Source organism: Gymnoscopelus braueri, assembly GCF_963280865.1.
Source record: "Gymnoscopelus braueri genome assembly, chromosome: 4".
Taxonomy (NCBI): Eukaryota; Metazoa; Chordata; class Actinopteri; order Myctophiformes; family Myctophidae; genus Gymnoscopelus; species Gymnoscopelus braueri.
In genome coordinates, this window is record NC_137605.1 from 21,157,151 (window position 1) to 21,183,653 (window position 26,503).

Below are 26,503 nucleotides of genomic sequence, written 5' to 3' on the forward strand. Positions count from 1 at the left end.
AGTGTGTGTGTGTGTGTGTGTGTGTGTGTGTGTGTGTGTGTGTGTGTGTGTGTGTGTGTGTGTGTGTGTGTCCACACAATCAGAGTGACAGAAACACTCATTCTTTATCAATATTATGTTAAATTGAATTTAAGTGAATTTAAGTGAATTGAGGGAGAGGCAAAGAGAGACAGATAACTAGAGGATAGAGAGTAGAGACAAACTGTCATAGATTGTTGTACAGCTGTAGACTGTGCTATCAGTATGATATGAACCAGCTGAGAGAGAGAGAGAGAGAGAGAGAGAGAGAGAGAGAGAGAGAGAGAGGAGAGAGAGAGGGATAGAGAAAAATACCTAGAGAGACAGATACAGAATGTCATAGATTGTTGTACAGCTGTTAGACTGTACTACTATCAGCTAGTTTGATATGAACCAGCTGAAGAGAGAGAGGGAGAAAGAGAGAGAGAGAGAGAGAGAGAGAGAGAGAGAGAGAGAGAGAGAGAGAGAGAGAGAGATAGAGGGGGGAGAGAGAGGGGGCAAAGAGAGAGGGATATAGAGGGATATATACTGTGTAGAGAGGCAGTCAGGCAGAGAGTGACAGAGAGAGAGGTATAGACCAGTGTGTTTGAGTGACCTTGACCTGCCAGATGGTAAACTTATACCAGTTTACCAGTCCTCTCCACCCCTCCCACTGTGTCTGCCCTTCCCCTCAACCTTCCCTCCCGCCATCAACCCTTGATTTTAGTTTCTCTCTGTCCCTTTTGCTCTCTTCTCGTTTTCCTCTGGCACATATATGCTTAGAGAGAGAGAGAGAGAGAGAGAGAGAGAGAGAGAGAGAGAGAGAGAGAGAGAGAGAGAGAGAGAGAGTGAGTCCTGGTCTCTCTCAGTTCTGATGAATAAAAGTTCACATGCATCAGATGAGATAAGACACAGTGCTCTCTTTCTCCGTTTTTGGTACAGAGCGCCGAGCAGGCCTGTCCTGGAAAACCGCTGACCCGATGGACTTCACACTGGACAATGCACTTCCTTGGGTCGTCAGGAATACATCCGCCAAGCGTGAAGTCGATCGGATGAAACAGTTCTGGAGATAAGGAAAGGACAGACAGACAGAAATGTACAGATATTCCTGTAATTTATAGATGTCTCTCTCCCTTTCCATGTCTCTGTTTTTATCTCTCTCTCCCAGAGAACAGCGGGATAAAAGAGCAGTGTGGTATACTTCTCTTTCATATTTATGCTCGAACAGCATTTGCCAGGTCAGTGTGTGTGTGCGTGTGTGTGTGTGCACGTGCAGGCATTTTGTAGATGGTTCAACCATCTGCTATTGTTTTATGCACTCTCACATCCAGTAAGCACACACACACAGATCACATTTCCAGGAACACAAACTCACACATACACTCTCTCCCGTGATTATCAGATGACCCTGTGTGTTAGAATGTGAATAGTTGTTCGATCCCCGGCCCGCACGCACGCACGCACACACACACACACACACACACACACACACACACACACACACACACACACACACACACACACACACACACACACACACACACACACACACACACACGCACACACACACACACACACACACACACCAGAGTTCTTTATCATATACAGTACCAGCAGCAGGTGTTCAAACCAGCTGATTGCACTAATTAGCAGACCTAATTAAAACTCAGCCCTCCATCATATATGACAGGATTATTACTGGTCTCTGTAGGTAGGGGGTAAAACATTGCATTACACAAGTAATGCATTATGTAATAACATTACTTTCATGAGTAATGATTCATCACCCTATGCCATGGGTGACATGTTACTTTTAAAGGGTAATGTTATTATTATTACTACATTTATCCAAAAATATGTAGAAGGATTCTTCGACCACTTTCAACCTGGTCTCTGTTTTGGCAAGGGAGGATCCTGGGTCCATGGGCCCCTGAGCCTGAGACTGCCGCAGGGCTCCAATGTGAACCCCAACAAACCATATCAGGGGTGTGGCACAGTGTGAACTAACACAGTTATGACCCGGGCAACATACAGTATCAATAGTCCAGGTGTGTTAGATGTTTAGTAGGCTACTGCTAATGAGACGCAACATCAGTAGAATTAGTTTGGGAACAGACGTCATGAGACAAAACACATACAATGAATTATGTTTTAGCCATTTGGAATGGGAAACGCATTTGTCTCATTCATTAGTAACAACAATGCAGCAGTGGTGAACAATTTCAATGAGAGAAATTGGAAAGACATCTCATCTCATGACAAAACACAAATCATTTGACAAGACTTCTCCTGACAAAAATGCTCCTGCTCCTGTTCAATATTTGTTATTTATTTTTACTTGAATTTAATGTTTGAAATGTTATATTTGTTTACAACAAATTAACTACACAAAAAGTGCTCAATTCGGTTTGTTTTGTTAAAGTTGCTCAAATATACACATTACTTGGTACAGAAAGTAAGTGTAACTTACAATATTACTTTTAATTGAAAATAATATTCAATTCATTCAATTTTTTAAAGTAACTTTGCCAACACTCCTAATGGTGTTAGTTTTATAGCTGGCTTCATAGTCTCTACTAGAAGAATGCAGAGAGCTAAGCACTGATTTAGATATACACAAACACCCACAGTCCCATTGAGACTCTATTAGAGCACCCAGTCACAGATTAGGCCTACATCCTTTCTCCATTAGTCGCGTCCATTAGACACACACCCAGTTATTACTGCTCTCTCTCCCTCTCACACACACACACACACACACACACACACACACACACACACGCACACGCACACGCACACGCACACCCACACGCACACATGAAGCTAAGTGTTCTTAGTCAGGGATAATTATTTACATGGTAGTGAGTGCCTGTACTTATGTATGATTTGTTTATAGATACAAATGAAGTGATGTGATTAAACCTGAAGACAGCAGTGTCCTTACTGGCCACCTGACAGTTTAGCTTTAATAACTGCGTTTACTTATGATCAAATAATCGATATAATAATATTTGTATGCATTTAGATTTAGTCTATTCTTTCTGTGAAGTCTCTGCAACGGTTTTAAAAATGGAATGAAATAGACAATTGTTTTAATAACCTTTTAATAGTGATTAATACTATTTAAATCAATTTTTTAAAAACATCCCCAGTGTTCTGCCCTACTGTGGCTTTTAATGGAAGTAACAATTGTCTGGTTTTACTGTTGGTTTTATTAATATAATAAAAATTAGCATCCTTGAAAAAAATATTAACACTGCATCATGTATTGTTCAGGGTGGTTCACACTAAGCACTATAACTGTAAAAAAATATGGTTTTAAAATTATTCTAACTCAAGTGGATGGCAGTCCACGCCACAAGTATAACAAAGACAATGGTGAACAATGTAAATTAGTTATAGTTATCTATATAGTGCTTGGTGTCAACAATGTTGTTTTTCCCAATTTCAAACTTGACCCACTGCTCAGCTCTACTGTGATTTATGATGGTATGCCACTGAGAAGCTGGAACTCAGATCACCGAGAAGTGATAGCTTGGACAATAAAGCTTCATTTATAGTTCCATTGCACGAGGGTGCCGCTTGCCAAAAGTAATTGATCTCAAGAAGCTATGCGACGTGTTGCTATAAGCTTGTAGATCACTTCTCTTTGGCAAGTGACACCGTTGCACCACAGAGTATATATCAGGCTTAAGTTGACACCACAGGACTCTGACTGTGTCTGCGGGATGACAAATGTTTTTGCGGCTGTTTACAGAGAACGAATTACACACCGTTACCGTCCTGCTGGATTCACTGCACTGCTGATTTACGGTCTCTGAGGACGGGTTGAAGGAAATCGTACCCGTTTTGTGTGTTTGTGAGATATCGTTGCCGTCAGGCCGAAACCTTGCATCTCCATATTTCAACTTTCAACTGTTTTCTTCATAAAATAAAGTCACACTTTATCATACAAGAGTGTCGCAGAAAAGTAATGAAAATAGACAATCTATACAATACAAGTGAATGTGAACAAGTGAGTAGTGAAAGCGGCTATTTTCACTATTTTCAAAATGTTTTAAAATAAAAGCAACAAAGAAGCGGTTTTGGACTGTTTCTAACCGACAGCAACGATATGAGTGAGTGTATGAGTGATGTAGTGAAGAGCGGGCATGAAAAACAAGTCTTTGTCGTTTAGCTGCTCATGGTGCAACCTGAGGCGGTGGTGGATTCGAGGGGGGTCATGTCTCACAACATATTTATGGTCAGAGGGATCGCAGAGTCACAGGCCTATAACCTGAAAAAACACTCACGCACAATAAAACACCACCGCTTCCATTTCAACAAAAAGAACAGGTTTTAATTACAGAACATTGGGAGTGTGGTAATAAATACATGAGGACATTGGTCACATCCTGTTGTGACACATACAGCGCATACACACAGACACACACACGCACGCGCGCATGTACCATACACACATATGGCATCCTGTAAACTGGCCTTAGCTGGAAATTGATGGGATGAACTGCATTTCTCTGCCTGCAGGTTGGTCCCTTTACTCTGTAAACACATGGAACGGCATCGCTTCATTTATTCTTAGTAGCGTGCCGGCGTGATGCACCGAAAATTGCCGATTTACAAGCTCACAGCACGTTGGTGCATCAGTGGCCCGTTGTGAGCACATAGATAGGCTATGTTCAGCATGGAACACGGGCGTGCAACTAAATCAGGTGTGTTGGCCTCTATGCATGTCTGTGTGGTTTTGAATGCACGCCCATAGGTAGATGTGTGTGTGTGTGTGTGTGTGTGTGTGTGTGTGTGTGTCTGCACATCCGTGCGTAACCCTGTGTGTATGTCCTTTTGTAACTGTATGCGAGTGCATCTCTATGAGTGTATATGTGTGTGTTGTTGTCCCCATGGACAGCTTTGGTTAGCATTGTCCCCAGTCCTGTAGCAGTAGCAGTACAGTTCACCCAACATGTGACTGACTTACATTCAAACCCGGCTTGTCCTCAAAAGCCACTTGTACCTGCACCAGTGAGCTCAACGATAATCACTTAAATAAAGAGGAAATACTGTGGTTATTAATGTACAGTCAGTGGTTCTCAAACCTTTTCCACGTCAAGGTACCCCCAAATTGTATGTATTTGGCCACGGACCCCCATCTGAAAATATTTTGTGCCAGGGACCCCCCAGAAGAGTTTTGTGTTAAAGAATTCCAAATTATTCAAAAATAGCAGATTTAGAAGCTCACAGTGCGTCACTTCGTGACTTCGTGACGCACTTTATCCATAAAATATGGATAAAGTGGTTAAAATTATTGTGATGCTATTTTAACAACATTTTTGCTGGGGACCCCCTGGAACCAAACCAAGGACCCCTGGGGGTCCCCGGAGCCCACTTTGAGAACCACCGATGTACAGTTAGCTGATCTAGCACCAGTGAGCTCACGATAACCACTTAAATAATATGAATACTGTGGTAATTAAAGGTACAGTTAACGGCGCCCGTTAAACGCAAACTTTGTGTCCCAGACCAACTGGTCTGTCTATCTGCTGTGTGTCTGTGGCTCAGAGAGACAAACCCAGACCAGAACAATACAGTCCACTCTCTACTGTATGGAGAAGACATGAGACCTGCTGGACCCAGATCAGTTAGATGGAGAAATGGGAGATGCTACGTCAGGCTTTTAAATCACTTATGCTGGGGGGGAACATTCGCACAGAAATAGCCGATCTCACAGCTTGTAGATCTGCTATTTCTGGCGAAGAGATTTGGTGTAGAAGGAAACAAGAGCAGACCAAGTACCGTTGTAATTCAGGTCTGTTTCACTAAGAATAGAGGGTTGAAGTGTTTAAAACCTGAATCCAACCTGAGCGTCAGATTGTGTTCTCCACAAAGTTCAGAACACACTGAACACATTGGGAAGTGTTATATCAGATCTCGTTCTCCTCACAATAGATCGATGATTATTCAGGTAAGAAATTTGGAATGACAGCACTTTTACAACTTTGTCATTTGTAAGCGTGTTCAAAGGTCAAAGGTCACAACTTGTGACCAATGCCACTGCTCTGGGTACAGCAGGCGACAGACCAACAGACATAGTCTTGAATTAAACAGGGGTTCCAAACCTTTTACGGGATACGGGACTTGAAAATGACCACTTAACGTCGGTCAGATTACGTGGTCAGAATGGTGGGCCGTGTGGATTTCCAGAACATCAATCAATGGATTGATATTCCGGGTTGGATCAGAAAAGATACCATTATTTATTTTTGTTACATTTATTTCTTTAAATATTTATCAATATAATCTTAAGTGTTTTGCCAATTATTTGGGGGCCCACTTACAATATCCTCATTCCTCACAGCCCACAGGTTGAGAATCGCTGCTTTAATACATTGTCACTTTATTAACCACTTAAACCCCAGAATCCGTATTTTGGGGAAAGCTTTCACTGAAAATAGCTGATCGGCAAGCTCACAACGCGACGCGTTGCGTCACGTTGTGAGCTTGTCGATCGGCTATTTTCAGCGAAAGCTTTCCCCACCATAACAGAAAACAAAATAGTATTGAGCCCTGAGGGACTCCGGGTACCCATATGGGGTTTAAGTGGTTAAGCACCATACGTGTTCCAGTCCAAGACGTGCGTGCCGTACAGACCGAAAAGAGCCAACAAATGGTGTGCTCGTTTATGTGTGTGTGTGTGTGTGTGTGTGTCAGAGGTTTGCAGTGAGTGAGTAAGTGAGAATGTCTCTCAAACTTGTCCAGTGAACTTGTAAACTGTCTCCGTCACCTGCCTCAGAACGATCCTTTATGTGTGTTTATGTGTTCCTCAGAATGTCCCAAGAGTGTGGTAGTGTGTGTGTGTGTGTGTTTGTCTCAGTCTTTTGACACCTGCTGACATATTAGAGAGCTGGTCTGCAGCGTAGGGTGGGGGGGGGGGCTGGGGAGAATGTTGCATACACACACATGCACACACGCACACAGAGGGTTCGAACTTTTTGTCAAATTCTCTGTTTAACTCATACATCCACACAAACACTCTGTCACACACACACACACACACACACACACACACACACACACACACACACACACACACACCAACAGGCTTAGTGTGCAGTGTTAGTTGAGTGAGGGAGAGTGCTGGGTGCTCCACAGCAGTTCAATGTACGGCCACTTGGTCTGCAGACAGCGTTTGACAGGAGTGTCATCGGTCCTCAGCACGGGGTCCTCGAAACCGAGGATCACTGCTGTCCCTTCTACGTACTGGACCTGAACACAGGGACACAGAGACACATTAAACCCAGGATCACTGCTGTCCCCTCTACGTACTGGACCTGAACACAGGGACACAGAGACACATTAAACCCAGGATCACTGCTGTCCCTTCTACGTACTGGACCTGAACACAGGGACACAGAGACACAGATCACTGTTGTCCCCTCTTGCCTGATTTATGTTAAGTCGCGTGCTGGTGTCACGCACAGAAAATAGCAGATTTACAAGCTCAGAACGCGTCATGCAGCAATGCATTGTGAGCTTATAGATTGTCAATTTTTGGTGCGTGACATACAACTAGTTGCAACTCGCAAACAAGAAATTGCAGCGGTCGGAATTGACCCGTTGCAGGTCAGTGCAGTTTTGGGATAATGTTGCGAGTGATTGCAAGTGGTTCCAATTTGCGACTAGTTGCGTTGCGAATCATTGGACTGGGCTAAGTAATGAGTCAGGGTTGTACAACCTGGACCTGACCGAAGACACACAAAACATAAGTAGGTCAGGATGGTTTGAACACAGGTAAAGTCTTATGCCAGCTGTTTTGGAGGAACCCGTCTGTCACTCACTTCCTCTAGAGAGGAGTTAGAGGTCGGATGCAACTGGATGGAGGGTTGCATGGGTGACAGACACACACACACGCACACGCACGTCTTTAAAGTGCTTCATTTTTTCCACAAGACTACCTGTGAATGCAGGAATGCCCCCCCCCCACCCCACACGCACGCCCAGTGGTGGAAAATAACTAAGTACATTTACTTAAGTACTGTACTTAAGTACAATTTTGAGGTATTTGTACTTTATTTGAGTATTTCCAATTTCCAATACTTTTACTTCTACTCCACTACATTTCAGGGGCAAATATTGTACTTTTACTCCACTACATTTACTCGAAAACTTTAGTTGCTAGTTACTTTTCAGATATAAACTATGAAATAATGAAACATACATTAACCACTTTAGCCCTATTTTATACATAGGCTATTTGAAAATAGCCGATCTACAAGCTCACAACGCGTCGCATTGTGAGCTTGTAGATCTGCTATTTTCAAATATTTAGTACTTTTACTTTTGGTACTTTAAGTACATTTTGATGCCAATACTTCTGTACTTTTACTCAAGTAAATTTTTTATTCTGGACTTTTACTTGTAACAGAGTATTTTTATATTGCAGTATTGGTACTTTTACTTAAGTAAAACATTTGAGTACTTTTTCCACCACTGCGCACGCCACACACACACACTGCTGCAGGGTACTGTCAGCACGTCTGATATTCTCATCTGGAACTTCAGGTATGGGAATGGAAATGCTATCAGTAGCTAATAGGTGCCTTGCTGCTGTTTGGTGTGCGTGCGTGCGTGCGTGAATGTGGTGTGTGGTGTTTGTTGCAGCATTCCTCTTCAACAGTTCAGCCTGTGTAAAATGTCAAGTGTCCGTGTGGATTTACAGAGCGGACACAATGTGACAGATAGATGGACAAATACATGTGGAAACACAAACAACACTGCTCATTCTGGATGGATGGATTAATAGATAGATATGCTGTATATAGATAGAATGATGGACAGGCGATTAGCTACTGTTTACACTGGTATAATACACTGCTTGTACATATGACTGCTTGAGTGAGAGAGTCAGAGTGAGAGACAGAGAAAAACAAGGAATAAGATGTAGAGCAAGAGAGGGAAAAACAGGATTACCTTCTCATTGTGGTTGGACTGTTTGAGACCATTATAGTGGTAGACAGGAAACGAGTCTGGAATCCCACAGTCCTGAAACACACACATTTGAATGAGGAATTCTATTCTCTTCCATTTATACATCACAACATTGTTTACAAACTAAGTACACTACAAGAACAATAAAGACAGAGGCAAACATATTCACAAAATAAAACAAAAACACATAAGAAATAAGTTATTACACACAAGGATGTATAGAACAATACAGCCATAAACATAATGTAAATAAAAGTTGTCAATTGCAGTAGTAATTGACATGACAGGACACACTTTATATACACACAACACACGCCTGACTTTGTGAGTGTGCCTCTGTTAACTGTGTGTTTGTGTGTATTAAGTGTGTGTGTGTGTGTGTGTGTGTGTGTGTGTGTGTGTGTGTGTGTGTGCGTGCGCGCGTTAACATCTTTGACAAAGGCAGAGGTAAAACCACACAGACTAACATTCTTGGACAGACAGTCAAACCAACATACCTCAGCCTGCAACCCAACACACTACATTAATCCCACAGGCTTGCGATTAAGTGTGTGTGTGTGTGTGTCTGTGTTTGATACGTGTTAAGTGTGTGAGTGTACAGTACATATACTGTGTGTGTGTTTAAGATAACTCTAACCCTTCAATTCTCCAAAACAGCCGACGTTACAGAAACGTTTGAACGATGACAGTGAGCCAAGACCTTCTATGCTAGGATGATGTGTGTGTTTGTTAAGCATGCATGTGTGTGTGTGTGTGTGTGTGTGTGTATGTGTGAGAGAGAGAGAGAATGTCTCATTACTTGTGCTTATGTGCATGTATGTGAAACCCTAACCCTAAGCCCAGTCCCACATGTGTCTGGATGTGTGTGTGTGTGTGTGTGTGTGTGTGTGTGTGTGTGTGTGTGTGTGTGTGTGTGTGTGTGTGTGTGTGTGTGTGTGTGTGTGTGTGTGTGTGTGTGTGTGTGTGTGTGTGTGTGTGTGTGTGTGTGTGTGTGTAATGGTAGTATAATATCGTTGCGGCTGAGGGTCACTCCACTGTTGAGTCCCTAAAGCCCTGATCACTTTAACACACTTCCACTCTCTCTCTCTTCATCTCTCCCTCTCTCCTCCTCCCTCTCTCCACCCGCCTCTCTCTATCTCCTTCCTTTGCTATTCATCTCTCTTGTTCCGTCTCTCTGCCGTCTCTCTCTCTCTCTGTTCAGCCTCGCTCTCTCACATTCCTGTCTTTTTCTCTCTCACTCCATTTCTCTTACTTTGTCTGTCTCTCTCTCTGATCCTTGTTCTAAAAGCCTGTTCTGTTCTGAGCCCCTCCCTGCCTCCAACATGTACTGTACACCCCCCCCCCACACACACACACAAAATATTGTGTGTGAGAAATAAAATCCTGTGTGTTCGTGTTAGTAGTGATGTGGGTAACAGAATTGATGATGTGTGTGTTTGCTGTACATGTGTTTATTGTTTTCCACTGGGATCAGAGGCCTGCTGTAGCAAACCTCTGTAAAGGTTCTTCACTGGGGATACATTGTATATTCCTTGTTATACTCACTGTAGATTTACTATCCAAATATATGTCAACATTGTACATATCTGATGATTAACTTATCAATAGATCGTCAGAGAGACCATAATACGGTATGACTGTCTGACGATCTATCGATACGTTCACTACATTTTTACACATTATACAAACATTTTATTCTAAAAATGTTATTCTAAATACTGTAAATGTATAACATTTATAGATCATATTCCTCACTATATCCACTGTGGATTGACTGCAAATATGCACTCCATACTACTGGGGATAGGTTGTTCATGTTCACTTTGACCAATTCCTGGGATGTCGAAGTGCAGTAGGTCAAGCAAGACTCTCAGTCTACTTAGTTTTCTGGCATCTTATTTCTAATCCCTGTACATCAGTTTTTCCCTCTTTGATTTAAATTGATTGAATTTTTTATTGACAATAGATGCATAGAAGATAATCATGGCATCAATAAAAGGTCTATATACCTATCTATAATACAGTATGGGTAATAGACCTAAGTGATATGTGTGTGGGTGTGTGTGTTAATATGCTGTATGAATAATATAATTTGGGATGTGTGTGTGTGCGCGTGCGCGTGAATACGCAGTATGGATAACAATCTGTCATGTAATGTGTGTACATATGAGAAGTCCACCTGCAGTGACCTCATTGATGGTCACCACATGACACACACACACCCACCCCCACGTTACCTGATCAGGGAAGAACTCGAGCAGGAAAGGACTGAGTAGGATTACGCCTAGACCCTCTGGATCCAGTTTACTCTTCATTAGACTCACACTGGGAGAGAGAGAGAGAGAGAATAAAATATAAAAAACTACACATCCTGAGAAAGCGATAGAGACGGGGACGGGGGCGGTGGGGGTGGGGGGTGGGGTGAAGCGGCAGATTAAAAGAAGGCAGGAGATGAGGTTTAAAAAACAATGGGCGGGGCAAGAGAAGGTTCAGAGAAGAGAGGGGGCCATACAGAGGAGACAGAAGGATGACAGGGAGGGTAGGTAGGGAGGGAGGATAAATGAAAGAGAAGAGGTGTAGAAGGAAATACTTCTAGAATGAGAGAGAGAAAGGGAGAGCAGGAAAGGGGATAAATTAATAAACAGTGGGAGAGAGAGAGAGAGAGAGAGAGAGATGAGTGAGGTATGAAAACATGTGTGTGATATGGTGTGTGATAAACCAAACCCCTGCTGTGATTGACATCACATCCTCACTTCAACACAACCGACGACAACTGTGTGTCTATGTGTGTGTATCTATGCCAAATGTCTCCGACAGTGGTTGTATGCGGTACTGTGTGTGATTTTGTGCGTATGTCTGTGTGAGAAAGTGTGTGCAAACCTGTGATTCTACTGTGTGTATATGTTGGTGTCATTCTGTGTTTGAATTCAGGACAGAGTGGTCTGGTGTGTGAATGTTTATGTTGGTACCCGTGTATGATTCTGTGCGTGTGTGATTCTATGTGTACATTTGTGAAAGTGTGCTTTGGTGTGTGTATATGTGTGTGCTTGTACTGTACTTGTGTTTGATTTTATGGAATTGTGTGTGTGGGTGTGTAATGCCCGTGCGCGCGTGTGTCTTCAGTGAATAGCACAGCGGTACTAAATATACCTCTTTTCAGACATTCCTGTGTGTTAACTCGTAGCTATGTTATTATTCTTATTTCTCAGTGATAAAACCACGGATCTCATTGGCCTTATAAGGAGAGAAGGCAGACTCATACCCAGACGAGAACATTGAGCTCCATGTAATATGTCAAATAAATGAGCGTTTGGGGGCTGTGGGATGGAGGTGATTGAGGAGTGGTATATCAAATAATTGGCTCCTATTGATGTTTTGGAAATATCGACTTTCTAGACCACCTTCTAGACAAAAGCTAGATAATTAAATGTATATAGCCAATGGGCAGATTTTAAAATGGTCAAAAGTCAGGAATGCACTTTAATTTGGAGGAACTTTAGGGGGAATAAATGTTGGACTTCATTTCATTAAAGTTGCAGGATTTAAATAGTGTTTGTTACAATGTTTAACTGTCAGATAGGCACACAAATGTAATTTGATATTTAAAGATCCTTTCTCTATGTCCCCCTAGTGTGGTTTAAATCCTTAGAAGAATCATCTCTGTTCAATAAATATAAATGTCAAGTATTTTTCTTCTCCAAAAACCATCCATAAAAGGAGCTTTACAGTACCTCTATCTTTTCTCTCATTTAGTATTCCAGAATCTATGAATAGGCGATGTAAATATTTGATGCTGTGGAATTTGGGTAATCCAACAAGTATCCACTGAGAATATCAGAACATTAACACTAAACCCACCACTGCAAAAAACATGAGCCAGTCACTTCCCCATTGACCCATGTGTTGGGGACGGAGGTGTATTGTTTTTGTGTCACTCAACCACGCTGCATACTTCCTCATTGACCAGTCATTATACGCCTAAATGCATGCATTTAGTGATGCTATGATTGACGTTCGCCTGGCCTGTGTCGTCACAGACGGCCAAAGTTGCGTTCCTTATGTCAAACCTGGATTAGGTGAATGCTGCTGTATGTCTAAAGACAGATTTTGTTGTAAAACACTACATTAAAGGGGAAATCCACCCATTTTCAATATTTAACTATGTCATTAATATAGCATAAAGGAGTTGTGTGGAAATAAGAAAAAATAAAAAAAAATTTTAACATTGCAAAAAAAATTAACATTGCAAAAAAATTAACATTGCAAATTACACCATGATGAGTCATCACAGTGTAATTTGCAATGTTAATTTTTTTGCAATGTTAAATTTTTTTGCAATGTTAATTTTTTTTTTAATTTTTTCTTATTTCCACACAACTCCTTTATGCTATATTAATGACATAGTTAAATATTGAAAATGGGTGGATTTCCCCTTTAATGAGATATGCAGGGTGAAAGAAACTAAGGATTTTCACAAGGAAGCTACAAAAAGACATTAACTAAACAAAAAACAGAGAACGTCTTTAATATCGACCTATCACTATTGGCTGATGTTTGAAACCCTAGAGCGTGATTTAGTTTTGTGTATAAGGGTTGTGTTGTGTTGTCTGGTGTGGTGGTTAGACAGCATGCACTACGTGACGTGAAGGTAGTGGCAGATCAGATGTGCGTGTGAATATTCAGGCTTACAGTATGTTCTTCTGTCTGAAGAGCCCATAATGGATGGAAAACATCCTGCTGGGATTTATTGTAACTCTCAGCTGATGTTTGGCTGATGTGGGGACTGATGCTCTCAAACTACAGTAGCCTCTTGTTTGCATCAAAGGACAGGCATCTTCTATCTGTGAGCCGTTTCCAACACAGTAATATCCACAGTGATAATTTAACTCTAAGTGTAAAATGGACTGCTAAGTGTCCGTTTTCACAAGATTTAAACCATTAATACCGAGAAAGCACCCGTGTCATTTTAGATTTGAGCTAAAAAGCATTTCATACTTTGGCTATTCAAAAATAGCAGATATACAAGCTCTGCTATTTTTGAAAAATCGTGAAAATGTGTTAAAGTCTTTGAATATATAATTAGAATTTAAAGCAAACATTATTTACTCAAATCTTTGCTTCTGTGGCTCCCTGGAACAAAATTTAAAAAGGGGGTCCTTGACATGCAAAAGTTTGAGAACCACTGATATAGCAACATAAGTTTTTCAGAAAACTGTTTGGGAAGATTTTGAAGACATTTTTTGAATCGGCCTCAGGTCTTAATCATGGGTTAAATGAACCCTCTGGATTTGAATGCGTAGCTGTGTTTCGTGACAACATTTTGAACCCTGAAGGGGGAACTGTCTGCACAGTGGTCACACTGGTCTTTGAACTAGAATCAGCTGCACAATGACACACCTTGGAGCTTTTATGGACTCTTTGCTCTTGCTCAGGGACACTTAAACAGGGCAACCATGTGGTTCTAACCCAGGTCCTAGTGATTGGAGCTGGTTATCGGCATTGTGGAAAATGCACATCCAGAGGCTGCTCTTGTACTTGGCAATAAAATTCGATATCACCGTTACGCCTCGCTCCACAACACTTATAGATCCCTATTGCGCGTATGGAAAATCCGATCACTCGTCTGCATTTCTCCTCACCGCGTATACAGAAACGTACAGTAGGTTTTAAGAAACCAGTTTTAAAAAGGTGCACTGCTGCTTCGACAGTATGGATTGGCAAGTTATTTGCGATATAAAGGACTATGCAGATACTGTCAACTGCTTTCTTGCAGGGAAAACAGGGCTCTTTTCTTCTATTCTGCCTTAACATGGCATAACTCGGAAAATGATACTTTCTTTGTTTCTTTGCTCAATAGCAACCAAAGTTACATCCACTTTCGGTCATTAGAAGATCAACTTCAACAAACATAACTCGTTGAACAAATGTATTAATTTCACCAACAGTAATTAAAGTATTTCCACACTGTTGATTGCAGTCTAGAACTGAAACTTATAGCCATGTTTTTTGTTGTTTTGACCCTTTTCTCTTTCTGCATGTCTGCTGTTTGAGCTCACCACACTGACGTCACGTCATATGACAACTATTATTTGTTTGACAACAATTATTCAAATAAAGAATAACGCACATTGTTTCTTGGTGCTGAGCCAAACTGCAAAAACAGAATCATGACAAAAATGGGGGCTCGTAACTCACTTTAAAATGCTCCAATTGTATTCACAGCACAGCAGCAATATACAACATTTCGACCTTGCGGTCTTTTTCAAGTACAGTATGACAACAATTACCCATAGACATATTAAGAGAACCAATTACCCAACGTCAGGGCCCAAAGCTAAATATCTGCTGTAAATATATTGTCACAGCTTTATAAAAAAATAATAATAAAAAATCCCTCAACTATTTTGACTACTGCCACAGTATAAACTAGTGTTTATAGTAGTCAAATAGTTGCAGTAGTGTACACAACATTACTGACTATAGTACTAAACTGATTTGAACCATACTTAAGGGACAGGGAGTACCTACTTGTACGTCTACAGGTAATTACACATCTCAGCTGACAAAAATGACATGCAGAGTTCCCCAAAGCTCCATTCTGGAGCCTCATCTGTTCAACATCTATGTTCCACTGGCTCAGATTATAGAAAACAACAAATATATGTTACCATAGTTGAACAGATTACACAAATTTAAATAACCGTATCACCAACGGACTATGGTCCAATACAAACACTGAGCAAATGGATTGAACAAATCAACGATTGGATGTGCCATCATTTTCTTTAATTAAACAAAGACAAAACTGAAGTTATTGTTTTTGGAACCAAGGAAGAACGATTAAACGGCATTGCTCAGCTTATGTTAAAAACCATAGCCCAAGCCAGAAATCTTCTGGCTTGGGCTGGTGTAGTCATGGACTCAGACCTGAATTTCAACAGCCATACAACTGTAACTACTGTAATGTTGTCTTTACAGGTCTCCCTAAAATAATTGATCAGACGAACGCAGTTGATTCAGAACGCTGCTGCTCGAGTCCTTACTTACTACCAAGAAAGTAGATCATGTCACCCCAATTCTTAGATCTTTACACTGGCTCCCTGTCTGTCAAATAATTGATTTCAAAATACTACAGTTGGTTTATGAAGCATTGAATGGTTTAGGGACAAAACTACATTTCTGATCTTGTTCTATATCGTGAACCATCCATCCAGACCTCTCAGGTCATCTGGGGCAGGTCTGTTTTATGTCCCCAGAATCAGAACTAAATACAGAACTAAGAGGCAGCATTTGTTTTCTTTTGCGCCACATACAGTATCTGGAACAGACACTAAGAACTGCAGGCATGCTATACCTCTTTTTTGTTTTCGAAACTAAAAAACCTTACTGTTTCTGACGTCCTATTACTGAGATGTTTTTTCTTTTAATTTTATTTTTCTATTGCAGTAATGAATGTCTTAATGCTTGGTGTGTTTTGTAAAGCACTTTGAATTACCCCATTGTCAAAATCTGCCACATTGTCGAAATCTGCCATACAAATAAACTTGCTTTGCCTTATTTTACCCACACATAAACACTGTAATAAATCACAAATACTACAACCAAAATTAGAATTTATATGACGACAATCCGCTATCCTTGGATCTAAAAACTGACCCTTAGAAGTCCATTTCTACCCCCTCCGAGTTTGGCCATGTACACACATAGAACACACAGTGTTTTGTTTGCTTTTAGACATAAAGGCCAAGCTGACAACACTTTGGCGGACAAGTAACTCCTGGGGAAAATTCTCGTGGAACAAATTTCATACACTGTTATTCTTCTACACTTATACAGTAGTCCTTTTGTTTCCTTGAGACGTAAAGAATGAAGATGCTTGGTGGCCAAAAAAACGCTGTAACAGAAGGCTGATACTTTAGAGTGCTTGGCTTTATTTTTGACAGGACACTGACCTGTAAATAATCAGCCTTGTTATTCGACTCACGACTTTGTTTAGCAGCGTGTAATTGAATGTGATTTATGTGACCAAACACTAAAGACATGTTTTTAATAAATGCTGATGGAGATGGCAGATGATTCTGGGTATATACTGATTTGTATATTCAAGGGAATATTAACCTAAAATCTTTCATAGTCCCTCATATTCTACATGTAATTCTTGCATATTGTGATTTACAATAGACCTTTGTTTTCTAGAAAGGACATGACATAAAACAATGCCCTTCGGTCAGTTCAATCTAGGATTTGTGTCTCTTCGAAAGAGATACACCAAAGAACAATGTCTATCTTCAACATGTCAGCAGGAGACTAGTTCTGGACCTGGTCCATAGACAGCTAGCGGGAGACAGTCTTTGTGGACACAGTACTGCCGTTACCCTGGGAGGGGTTCTTTTTTATTATTTGGGGGATGTGGACAAGCTCCTTGTGCAAAACTGTCAGCACGACAAAGAAATGAAAACATATTAGGGTTGTAAGAAGCTCACACAAACATGGCGTGACTCCCTCCGATTCATCGTCAATGGAGCGCTTACCGATGACATCAGGCCGTCGTTCACTGGATCCTGGGAGAGCGTTTTAGCATATTTCTTAGAGTATTTTTAATTTTTTAAGTTGTGTTTTGGCTATTACTAATTTTACTTCTGTGATCTTGAGAAGCTGGTCCAAATTATTTAGGAACACAAGAGACTGTCTCCGTCAAGCGCACCAGAAACCGAGACTAATTGGTGATTATGTGGCCTGTTTCATGCACTTCTGCACCCAAACCACTCTAATTTCATGTCAACGCTAGCAGGCATATTGACCACTAAGTGGCTATACTGCAGCGGTGTCCAATAGCATATAGATTTACATTCAAACCAACACTGCTCCGACCCAAACACTGCACGACCCCCCCCCAAAAAAACAAAAACTAAAAACAGATCTATAAACTCACAACTTGTCACAAGCTTGTAGACCGGCTTTTATCACCACGCGACACAGTCGTACGCCGAAGGATAAATCAGGTTCAATCTTGGCTCGTTCCTGCACTACGTGCCAAAACTAATTCCTTGTGCGACGCTCATGCTTGGCGCTAATGTTTTTGTGATTGTGAGTGCAGCGGGGAGCCTGCCTGTTTCTGCAGGGTGGGGTGTTGTGATGTTTTGAACATGTGTGGGTCTGGAGCACCGCTGAGCACGGTTTAGGAGCCAGAAGAGTCACAGCCCGGCTTACTGCTCTCTTTTGAAGCCTGCGCTTTAAAACATTTCCTCCCGCGTTCTCCGTCTTTCTTCCTGCACTTAATGGTCTCTATCCCTCCCTCCCTCTCTCTCTCTGTCTTTCTTCTTGGTCTTTCATCGTGCCTGCCTCTATGTTCTTACTTTACACTGGTCTGCTGGTGAAACCTGACACCAGAGCAGTGACCTGGCCTGGCCGTGACTCTGGACTTGGAAACTTAACGACGCATACAGGTGGCACACACACACACACTCTAGTTCTCACGTACATACACACATACACTCTGATACACACAATGCCTTGAAAATGCATGCCAAACATACATCTCCATACACACACAAAATAAAAACCTTGAGTATGTAAAGACTTACTAGTCGGGCTCAGAGACGAGGTCAAGGGCTCTCATCACGTCCTCCAACAGAGGGGCTGAGATAAAACCATTATCTACAGAGAGAGAGAGAGAGACGGACGGACAAGAGAGACAAACAGAGACAGAAAGAGGAAAACAAAAAAACAGAGAAAGACGGAGTCAGTGAGAGATTGTGAATTGTAACCAAAATGAGGGAAATCAACAACACTGCTAAATGTAAAGTAGTACTGTATATTTGTAATGTGTTGTAATAGCAGTGTTAAAGTGATGTCTGTGTTAACCCCTAATGTCAACAAAGCACCCGTTAACGTCTAAGGACACAGACTAAGACAGAGATTTAAATAGAGGTTGATGAACTGGATGACCCTGACACACACACACCTTCCATACTGACCAAACACTGTGTACACTGGCAGGCTCTGGGGACGGACCCTGTCTCATAGTAAAAACATCCACCACGCACACACACGCATACATGTGCACACACACACGCATACATGTGCACACACACACACACACACACACACACACACACACACACACACATGCACACGCACACACACGCCTTGTCCTCTCCTGTGTCTGACCTACATTCCAGAGCAGTGATGATTGCTCTACCTGAGAGAGGACCAACGCTAAACACTAACATATGGGTGTTTGCCCATGGTGTGTGTGGGTGTATGTGTGTGTGAGTGTGTTATCTGTCTTGTTTAAGCACTAGCACATGAGCATGGTGTGTGGCTCATACGGTTATGTCAACCCCACTCACACACGGTGTGAACAGGACTAATTGACTAACAGTGCGGGTCAGATCTGAGATCTGCCCTAGTCCATTCAACTCAACGGGAACTAAACACCCAACTGGACTTGACACACGTTCAAATCAATACAAATACATGATGTGAATGTACACGTGGTCTTCTGTTCTTGTGAGGACCAGTGGTGGAAAGTAACTAAGTACATTTACTTAAGTACTGTACTTAAGTACAATTTTGAGGTATTTGTACTTTACTTGAGTATTTCCAATTTCCAATACTTTTACTTCTACTCCACTACATCTCAGAGGCAAATATTGTACTTTTACTCCACTACATTTACTTGAAAACTTTAGTTACTAGTTACTTTTCAGATATAAATTATGATATAATGAAACACACATTAACCACTTTAAACCTATTTTAAACCTAGGCTATTTGAAAATAGCAGATCTACAAGCTCACAACGCGTCGCATCGCGACGCGTTGTCAGCTTGTAGATCGGCTATTTTCAAATATTTAGTACTTTTACTTTTGGTACTTTAAGTACATTTTGATGCCAATACTTTTGTACTTTTACTCAAGTAAGTTTTTTATTCTGGACTTTTACTTGTAACAGAGTATTTTTATATTGCAGTATTGGTACTTTTACTTCAGTATGGAATTTGAGTACTTTTTCCACCACTGGTGAGGACCAAATGCCCCCCCCACTTGTTTTAGTTGTTGGGGCTTGAAGAGATTGAATGTAGTGAACAGATTTTGCGAGAGAAACAAGTGGCCAGGTCTACGAAAACAAGCCCAAAAGAAGCGACTAGGCTACATGATCACAAACATAGGGGCTCCCCAGCTTAACTAGTTAATATAGCATACAAATCTGGTTTACCACTTGAACCCTATATACAGAGACTATTTGATAAAAGCCAAATCTACAAGCTCACAATGTGTCAGATGGGGGTTTGCAGACAAATACATATTAATCTGGGGGTCCTTGACATGAAAATATTTGTGAACCACTGGTTTGAACAACATTAGGAAACAAGCCCAAAAAACCACAACCACCCATATTTACAAGCCTTTAGAGAAAAACAATCCCACAGTCACTTATAATAAGTAGACTTAGCAACACTGGTCAAGCACTTTCAAGAAAGGCAGAAAAAGCCCAAAAAACATCTTTATAGTATACAGTATATAGACGGGGAGTGACACTCCGCAAAGGTTGTCAGAATCGGAATTCAAACCCGCGACACGCTGTCAGGCTGAATTGGAGACTAAGTGGCCGGACCGCTAGGCCAGCCGCCTAGGCCATAGGTGGAAAATATTCAAAGCTTTTATAAAAATATTTTTGTATATACTGTAGGGCTTAAGTGGTTAACATTTGGTTGCATCTGTGGCTTATAAGATAACCGATCTCTGTCACAGAGAACAGGCTCACAACATGAACAGTGCTGAAGCCAACGATTGGTTCACTTGAACATTTCCATTGTACTTAACATATCAGTACTACAGTAGATATGTATGAGACTGGTGCATCTCTATTAAATGATGAAAGCGTTGAACTTGTGGTTGTTGAGAGTGGTTAACCACTTGAACTCCAGCATCGACATTCTGGGGAGAACGTTATCCAAAAACAGCCGATCTACAAGCTCACAACGTGATGCGTTGTGAGCTTGTAGATTTTGAGTAGATGGGGAAAAAAACGGTTAACGTACAGAGCCAACTCAATTCCAGTTTACCATGTCTAGAGGGTTTAAGTGGTTAAGACGCTCTGGAACCACATATATACCCCCCCACTGAGCTGGAATCTATTCCCTGCTGTACCCTCGTCACTCTGTCTGTCTGTCTGTCCGTCCCTCTCTCTCTCTCTCTCATCTTTCCTACTGTCTACTACTACTCTCTCTCAAGGTTCAAGGTTCTTCATTCGTAAACCAGGATAAATTTGATTTACACACTGGGAGATTCAGCAATCCAGTTAAAAATAAGAAGACATGAAAACTAAACAAACACTTTGTCACGATGACCTTCTTCTTAGAACGTTTTAAGTGCATCTACACACTTAGTATCACATACACACTCACCCACTCACTGCTTAAGCAAACATTCAACGGAAATAGCAGATGTACAAGCTCACGACACACTGCCAAGCAATGCATTGTAGATCTGATATTTTTGGCAAAGAGATATGTTGTTGTTGAGGGAAAAAAGGAGTGAACCTAGAATTGACTGCTGGGGGACTCAGATCAATGAAGTATATATAGGATTCAACTTGCACCATTTGTTTAGTTGTACAATGGCTGCAGGTTCAAAATAATTTCTGCGATTTATTTTTCCACTTCAGGGCCTAAAAAACGGCTGCCGGAGCAACGAAGCTGAAATTCACCATGTAAAGGATGGGAAAGCTCACTTGATGTTGCAGCTGTGAGAAGTATAGAACTGATAGGTTGATGATAGCTCATTTGGCAATTTGGTTTAGAGAATGTTTTTACTCCAGAGACAGGTTACCAAAACATGACACAAGGGAAAAAAAGACGAGATTGATTCGATAAATGCAGATAAAAAAGGCTCATCGTGGTTTTGTCGTTGGGACAGGGACAGTTTTCTAAGACCACACAAATGCTGATGTCCATTTTTACACATTGCCTCAAAATTCAGCTTGAAGGTCAATTTAGTCTTATGATTGTCCCAAGGTACTTCTACTTTTCTACACAGTCCATGAATGTTTAATGATCGTCGACTCTTTTAAGTCATCACACCAGGTGACAAACTCCTCAAGGTCTGGGCCATGGCTGGACTCATTATCCCAGAACAGTCTCCCTCTCAGCTTTCCTTCTGTCTGTCTCTCTACTATACTGTCTCCCTCTCAGCTTTCCTTCTGTCTGTCTCTCTACTATACTGTCTCCCTCTCAGCTTTCCTACTGTCTGTCTCTCTACTATACTGTCTCCCTCTCAGCTTTACTGTCTGTCTGTCTCTCTACTATACTGTCTCCCTCTCAGCTTTCCTACTGTCTGTCTCTCTACTGTACTGTCTCCCTCTCAGCTTTCCTTCTGTCTGTCTCTCTACTATACTGTCTCCCTCTCAGCTTTCCTACTGTCCGTCTCTCATACACTGTCCCCTCTCAGATGTCCTACGCTCTCAGCTTTCTTACCGTCTGTCTCTACTACACTGTCTCACTCTCAGCTCTCCTACATCGTTACCCTCTCAGCTTTCTTACTGTACGTTTCTCCTACTGTCTATCTCTCCTACGCTATCTCCCTCTCAGCTTTCTTACGGTCTCGTCTCTCCTACACTGTCTGTCACCCTTCTCAGCTTTCTTACTGTCCATCTCTCCTATGCTGTCTCCCTCACGTCACTCTGTCAGCTTTCTTACCACCTGTCTCACATATGCAGTCTGCCTCTCAACTTTCTGTCTCTCCTACCCCGTCTCTGTCTCAGCTTTTGTACCGTTTACACATCGCCTATGTCATCACACTCTCAGCTTTCCTACGGTCTGTCTCACATATGGCGTCTGCCTCTCAGCTTTCTGTCTCTCCTACCCTGTCTCAGTCTCAGCTTTCGTACCATTTGCACATCGCCTATGTCATCACACTCTCAGCTCTCCTACGGTCTGTCTCAATAAAGAAAAAAAGGGGTAGTGAACTCTCCACTGTCTTTTCAAATGAAAAGACCCAGTCTTCTAACTGGACTTGTCTGTTTGTGATGGGGACAGTGGAGGGGTGGTGGATGTGATGGGGGACAGTGGAGGGGTGGTGGATGCTGTTTAGATGAGAGGACATGGGGACAGACGGGGGCAGTGGGACACAATGAACTGAAACATGTGTGTCTGGCGCCTTCCTTCCATAACAGTGAGCAGTGCTGACTCTACATGTGACACATAGTAAATTTATGTTCTGCACAGCACTCAGCTCAACCCTGAACCTGCAGTGTGTGTGTGTGTGTGTGTGTGTGTGTGCGCGTATGTGAGAGAGGGAGAACCAATGTGTGCACCATCTGTATGTATGTGTCAGCATGTGTGCATAACTGTGTGTATGACATTTTGTTTCAGTATGTGTATGTGATTTGTGTTTTGTGTGTGTGTATACATGCGAGTCAGTTCCTCTGTATGTGAGTTTGTTTCATGTGTGTACATGTGAGTCTGTGTGTATGTGAATTTGTTTTGTTGTGTGTGTATATCTGAATCTGTTTGTGTGTATGCGAGTTTGTGTATGTATGTGTGCGCATGCGTGCGTACATGCAAGTTTCTCTGTATACGAGTTTGTGTTTCATGTGTGTGCACGAGTCCGTTTCTATGTGCACAGTTGTGTCTCTGCGTACATGCAAATGTGTTTCTTTGAGTGCGCACGTTTTATTGTGCGTGTAACGCGAGTGCTTCTTTGTGTATGCAAGTTTGTATTTTGTTGTGTGAGTAATTTGTCTGTTTCTCTGCGTCTGAGTTTTTTCTTTGTTGTGTATAATGTGAATCTGTCCTTCTCTGTGTCTATACGAGTTTGTGTTTTGTTACGTACGTAATGTGTGTCTTTCTGTGTGTGTATTAGAGTTTTTGTTCATGTGTGCATGTACTGTATGTGATGTGAATGTTTGTCAGGTTGTACAGTAAGAACAGCTAAAACATGTGTGGACATCCAAGTGTGTATATGAGTTTACGTATATAAATATGCGTGTGTATTTGTCTTTCTGTATGTGTTCCATGTGTATGTATGTGTGAGTTTAGGTTTCTGTGTATGCAATAGAATTTGGTCGATTTGTATCTTTTGAGGGTGTCTGCGTGTCAGAGTGTGTGTGTGCGTGTGTGAATTAGTGACGAACATGCATGGCTCCACCCATGGATTTGAGAACAAGCAGAAAGCTGAGGAAAACTCTTACGCTCTCGCTCTGCTTCTCTCTAGTCTAGATGTTCCTCTCCTCGCTCTCTCTCGTTCCTCTCCTTTCTCTCTCACTCTCTCTCTGTCCGATGTGACAGAGAGTGAAGCAGACAGTTTTGTTTACATATTTGGTGTCAAGGCAACCGGAGCAGACAAGACTGCTCTCAGCTGCTACGACTCACCTCACACACGCACGCGCGCACACACACACACGCATTCACATACACACATATGAAGATAATGTGTGCGTGTGTGTGTTAATTTCCGAACACACACTTACACAAGCTTAAACTGTGCAAAACCATGCACACATGGACAGAAAGAAATCCACCCAATTCACAAATGCATGCTTGTATTGCGCACACATGTTCTTTCCCTCTTTGGGAGCATATTGTTGTGATCAGCAGGGAGAAGGGGAATGTTGTTTACTCAATCACAGAGACGCACACTTCATTTCACCAGCATGGACCTCTGGCGTGTTATTATTACTGTGAGACACAATGTGTTATCAGTGTGTGCTAAGTGAATGTGTGTGTCATGTACTGTATGAGCGTGTGGAATGTGTATACCATTTGTGCGTGTTATCTGTGTGAATGTGAATGTGTGTGTGATGATTTTATCAGTCTGCCAGCATTGTGTGACTGTCTCATGGTTCCAGCTGAGACACGGTACATGCGTCTGTGTGTGCAGGTAAAGAAACACGTTCCTCATGATCTTCACAGTTGATATTTCTGACTTAAATTAATACTTCACCCAAGAAATTACTTTATTTCTATCGTTTACTTAGCCTGTGATATAGAATTTTTATTTGTTCAAGCCGTGACATGCACAAGTGAAGAATTTGCATAAGTAGTGCCCGTGTGGTTCAAACGGAGTGCATTCACATGCATGCGAGTGCCCAGGCACGTGCATCTTTCGTTTAGTGTTTAAAACGTTAATTTTCTTCTGCTATGGTTATATTTTGGAAATACTTTTCACCAGATTTCAGTAGAAAATAATCTAAACCACACTATGAGCAGTGTTTTGGAGTTTATAAAAAATATTTTTGATATTATTTTGCTGTTGTTAAAATCGGTCTCTGATACTTCAATTCATGAAGTATTTTCTTCATTTTTTGATTCTTCTTTCATCCAAACAAATTCTCAGTGTCTTCAAGACATCAATGTGTAAGTGAACGATAGTCGGCTATTTTCTGTCATGCGATGGAGCATAAATTAGGCATTAGGCTAGAGTAGACTCTTTCAGAGCCAAGCAGTCAGTCGATAAGGCCTGAAACTTTTCCCAAAAATGTCCTACATCATATACTACGTCATAGATGGGGTGTCATCATAGACTGGCCACATAAGTCCAAGATCCACGCCAAAGCAGGCCATAAAAACAGTTTGACGCTATAGTTCTATACCGCAAAACAGGATTCTGACGATGCAGAAGACGAAAGGCACGGAGGAAGAGAGGATTAAGGAGAAGATGACATGGGAGGAGGAGAGAATCCAGATGATTAAAGAGAAAGAGACCTTGTCACAAAGGTTCCACTCTGCTCAGCAGTTGATTCAATACATGAAGAACGTGATGAAGACAACAGAGAACAAGATCATAAAAGTGCAAGAACAAATTAAATGCATAGAGGAAGGGAGGAGAGCGGAGAAGACCAAATGGGAGGAGGAGAAGGTCCAACTAACAAAAGAAAAAGAAGCTTTGTTACAAATGTTCCTGTCTGGAGAACAGACGAATAAATACATGACCAACGAGATGAAGACGAACGAGAGGAAGATCCTGAAAATGCAAGAGAAGATTAAAGGCATTGTGGAAGAGTGGAAAGAAGAAAAGAAGAAATTGGGAGAAGAGAGAATCCAACTCATTAAAGAAAAGGAGTCTTTTTCCTCTCTGCTGGGAGCAGAAGAATGAGTACATAAGAACTAAATAAAAGTCCAACGAGACAGATACCCTTTTTTTTAACGTTTTGGACATTATTGCCTATAATGACATGCCCAAAAATAGGCGAGCCAGTATGTTTTAGCCAGGCTAAACATTAATTGTGTTACCTTTAGTTGTAGTTAGGGTTTTTGTCATGGTACATTTTGCACATAACTAGATTCTTCCTCTGCATTTACCCATAGTAACTATTAGGAGCAGTGGATGCCATTGATATGGCACCCCGGGAGCAGTTAAGGTCTTACCACTTTAAACCGGTTTTGGGCATTATAGAGCATACGAAAATTTCTCCAAAATGCCGCCAAGCACCAACTTTTCCAAACTAGCTAAAATAACCGATCTACAAGCTCACAACGTGTCGGGATGCGCCATGTTGTGAGCTTGTAGATTGGCTATT

General features: G+C 41.6%; 2 protein-coding genes across 2 annotated transcripts in view; both read right to left on the reverse strand.

The window, feature by feature from the left end:
* itga8 (integrin, alpha 8) overlaps positions 1-708 on the reverse strand; it is a gene marked incomplete at its 5' end in the record, with an annotated part of 91,389 nt that extends 90,681 nt beyond the window's left edge. Inside the window, one exon of the mRNA XM_080425814.1 lies at positions 672-708. Within this exon, the coding sequence (XP_080281940.1) occupies positions 672-708 (37 nt within the window). The remainder of the gene's footprint in view (positions 1-671) is intronic.
* Positions 709-4,320: 3,612 nt separating this feature from the next.
* The window catches only part of mindy3 (MINDY lysine 48 deubiquitinase 3), a 53,329-nt gene continuing 31,146 nt past the window's right edge, over positions 4,321-26,503 (reverse strand). Inside the window, exons 12-15 of the mRNA XM_080426314.1 lie at positions 18,564-18,636; positions 11,217-11,304; positions 8,962-9,033; positions 4,321-7,257 (exon numbers count right to left, since the gene is read on the reverse strand). Coding sequence (XP_080282440.1) covers positions 7,108-7,257; positions 8,962-9,033; positions 11,217-11,304; positions 18,564-18,636 — 383 coding nt within the window. The 3' untranslated portion in view covers positions 4,321-7,107. The remainder of the gene's footprint in view (positions 7,258-8,961; positions 9,034-11,216; positions 11,305-18,563; positions 18,637-26,503) is intronic.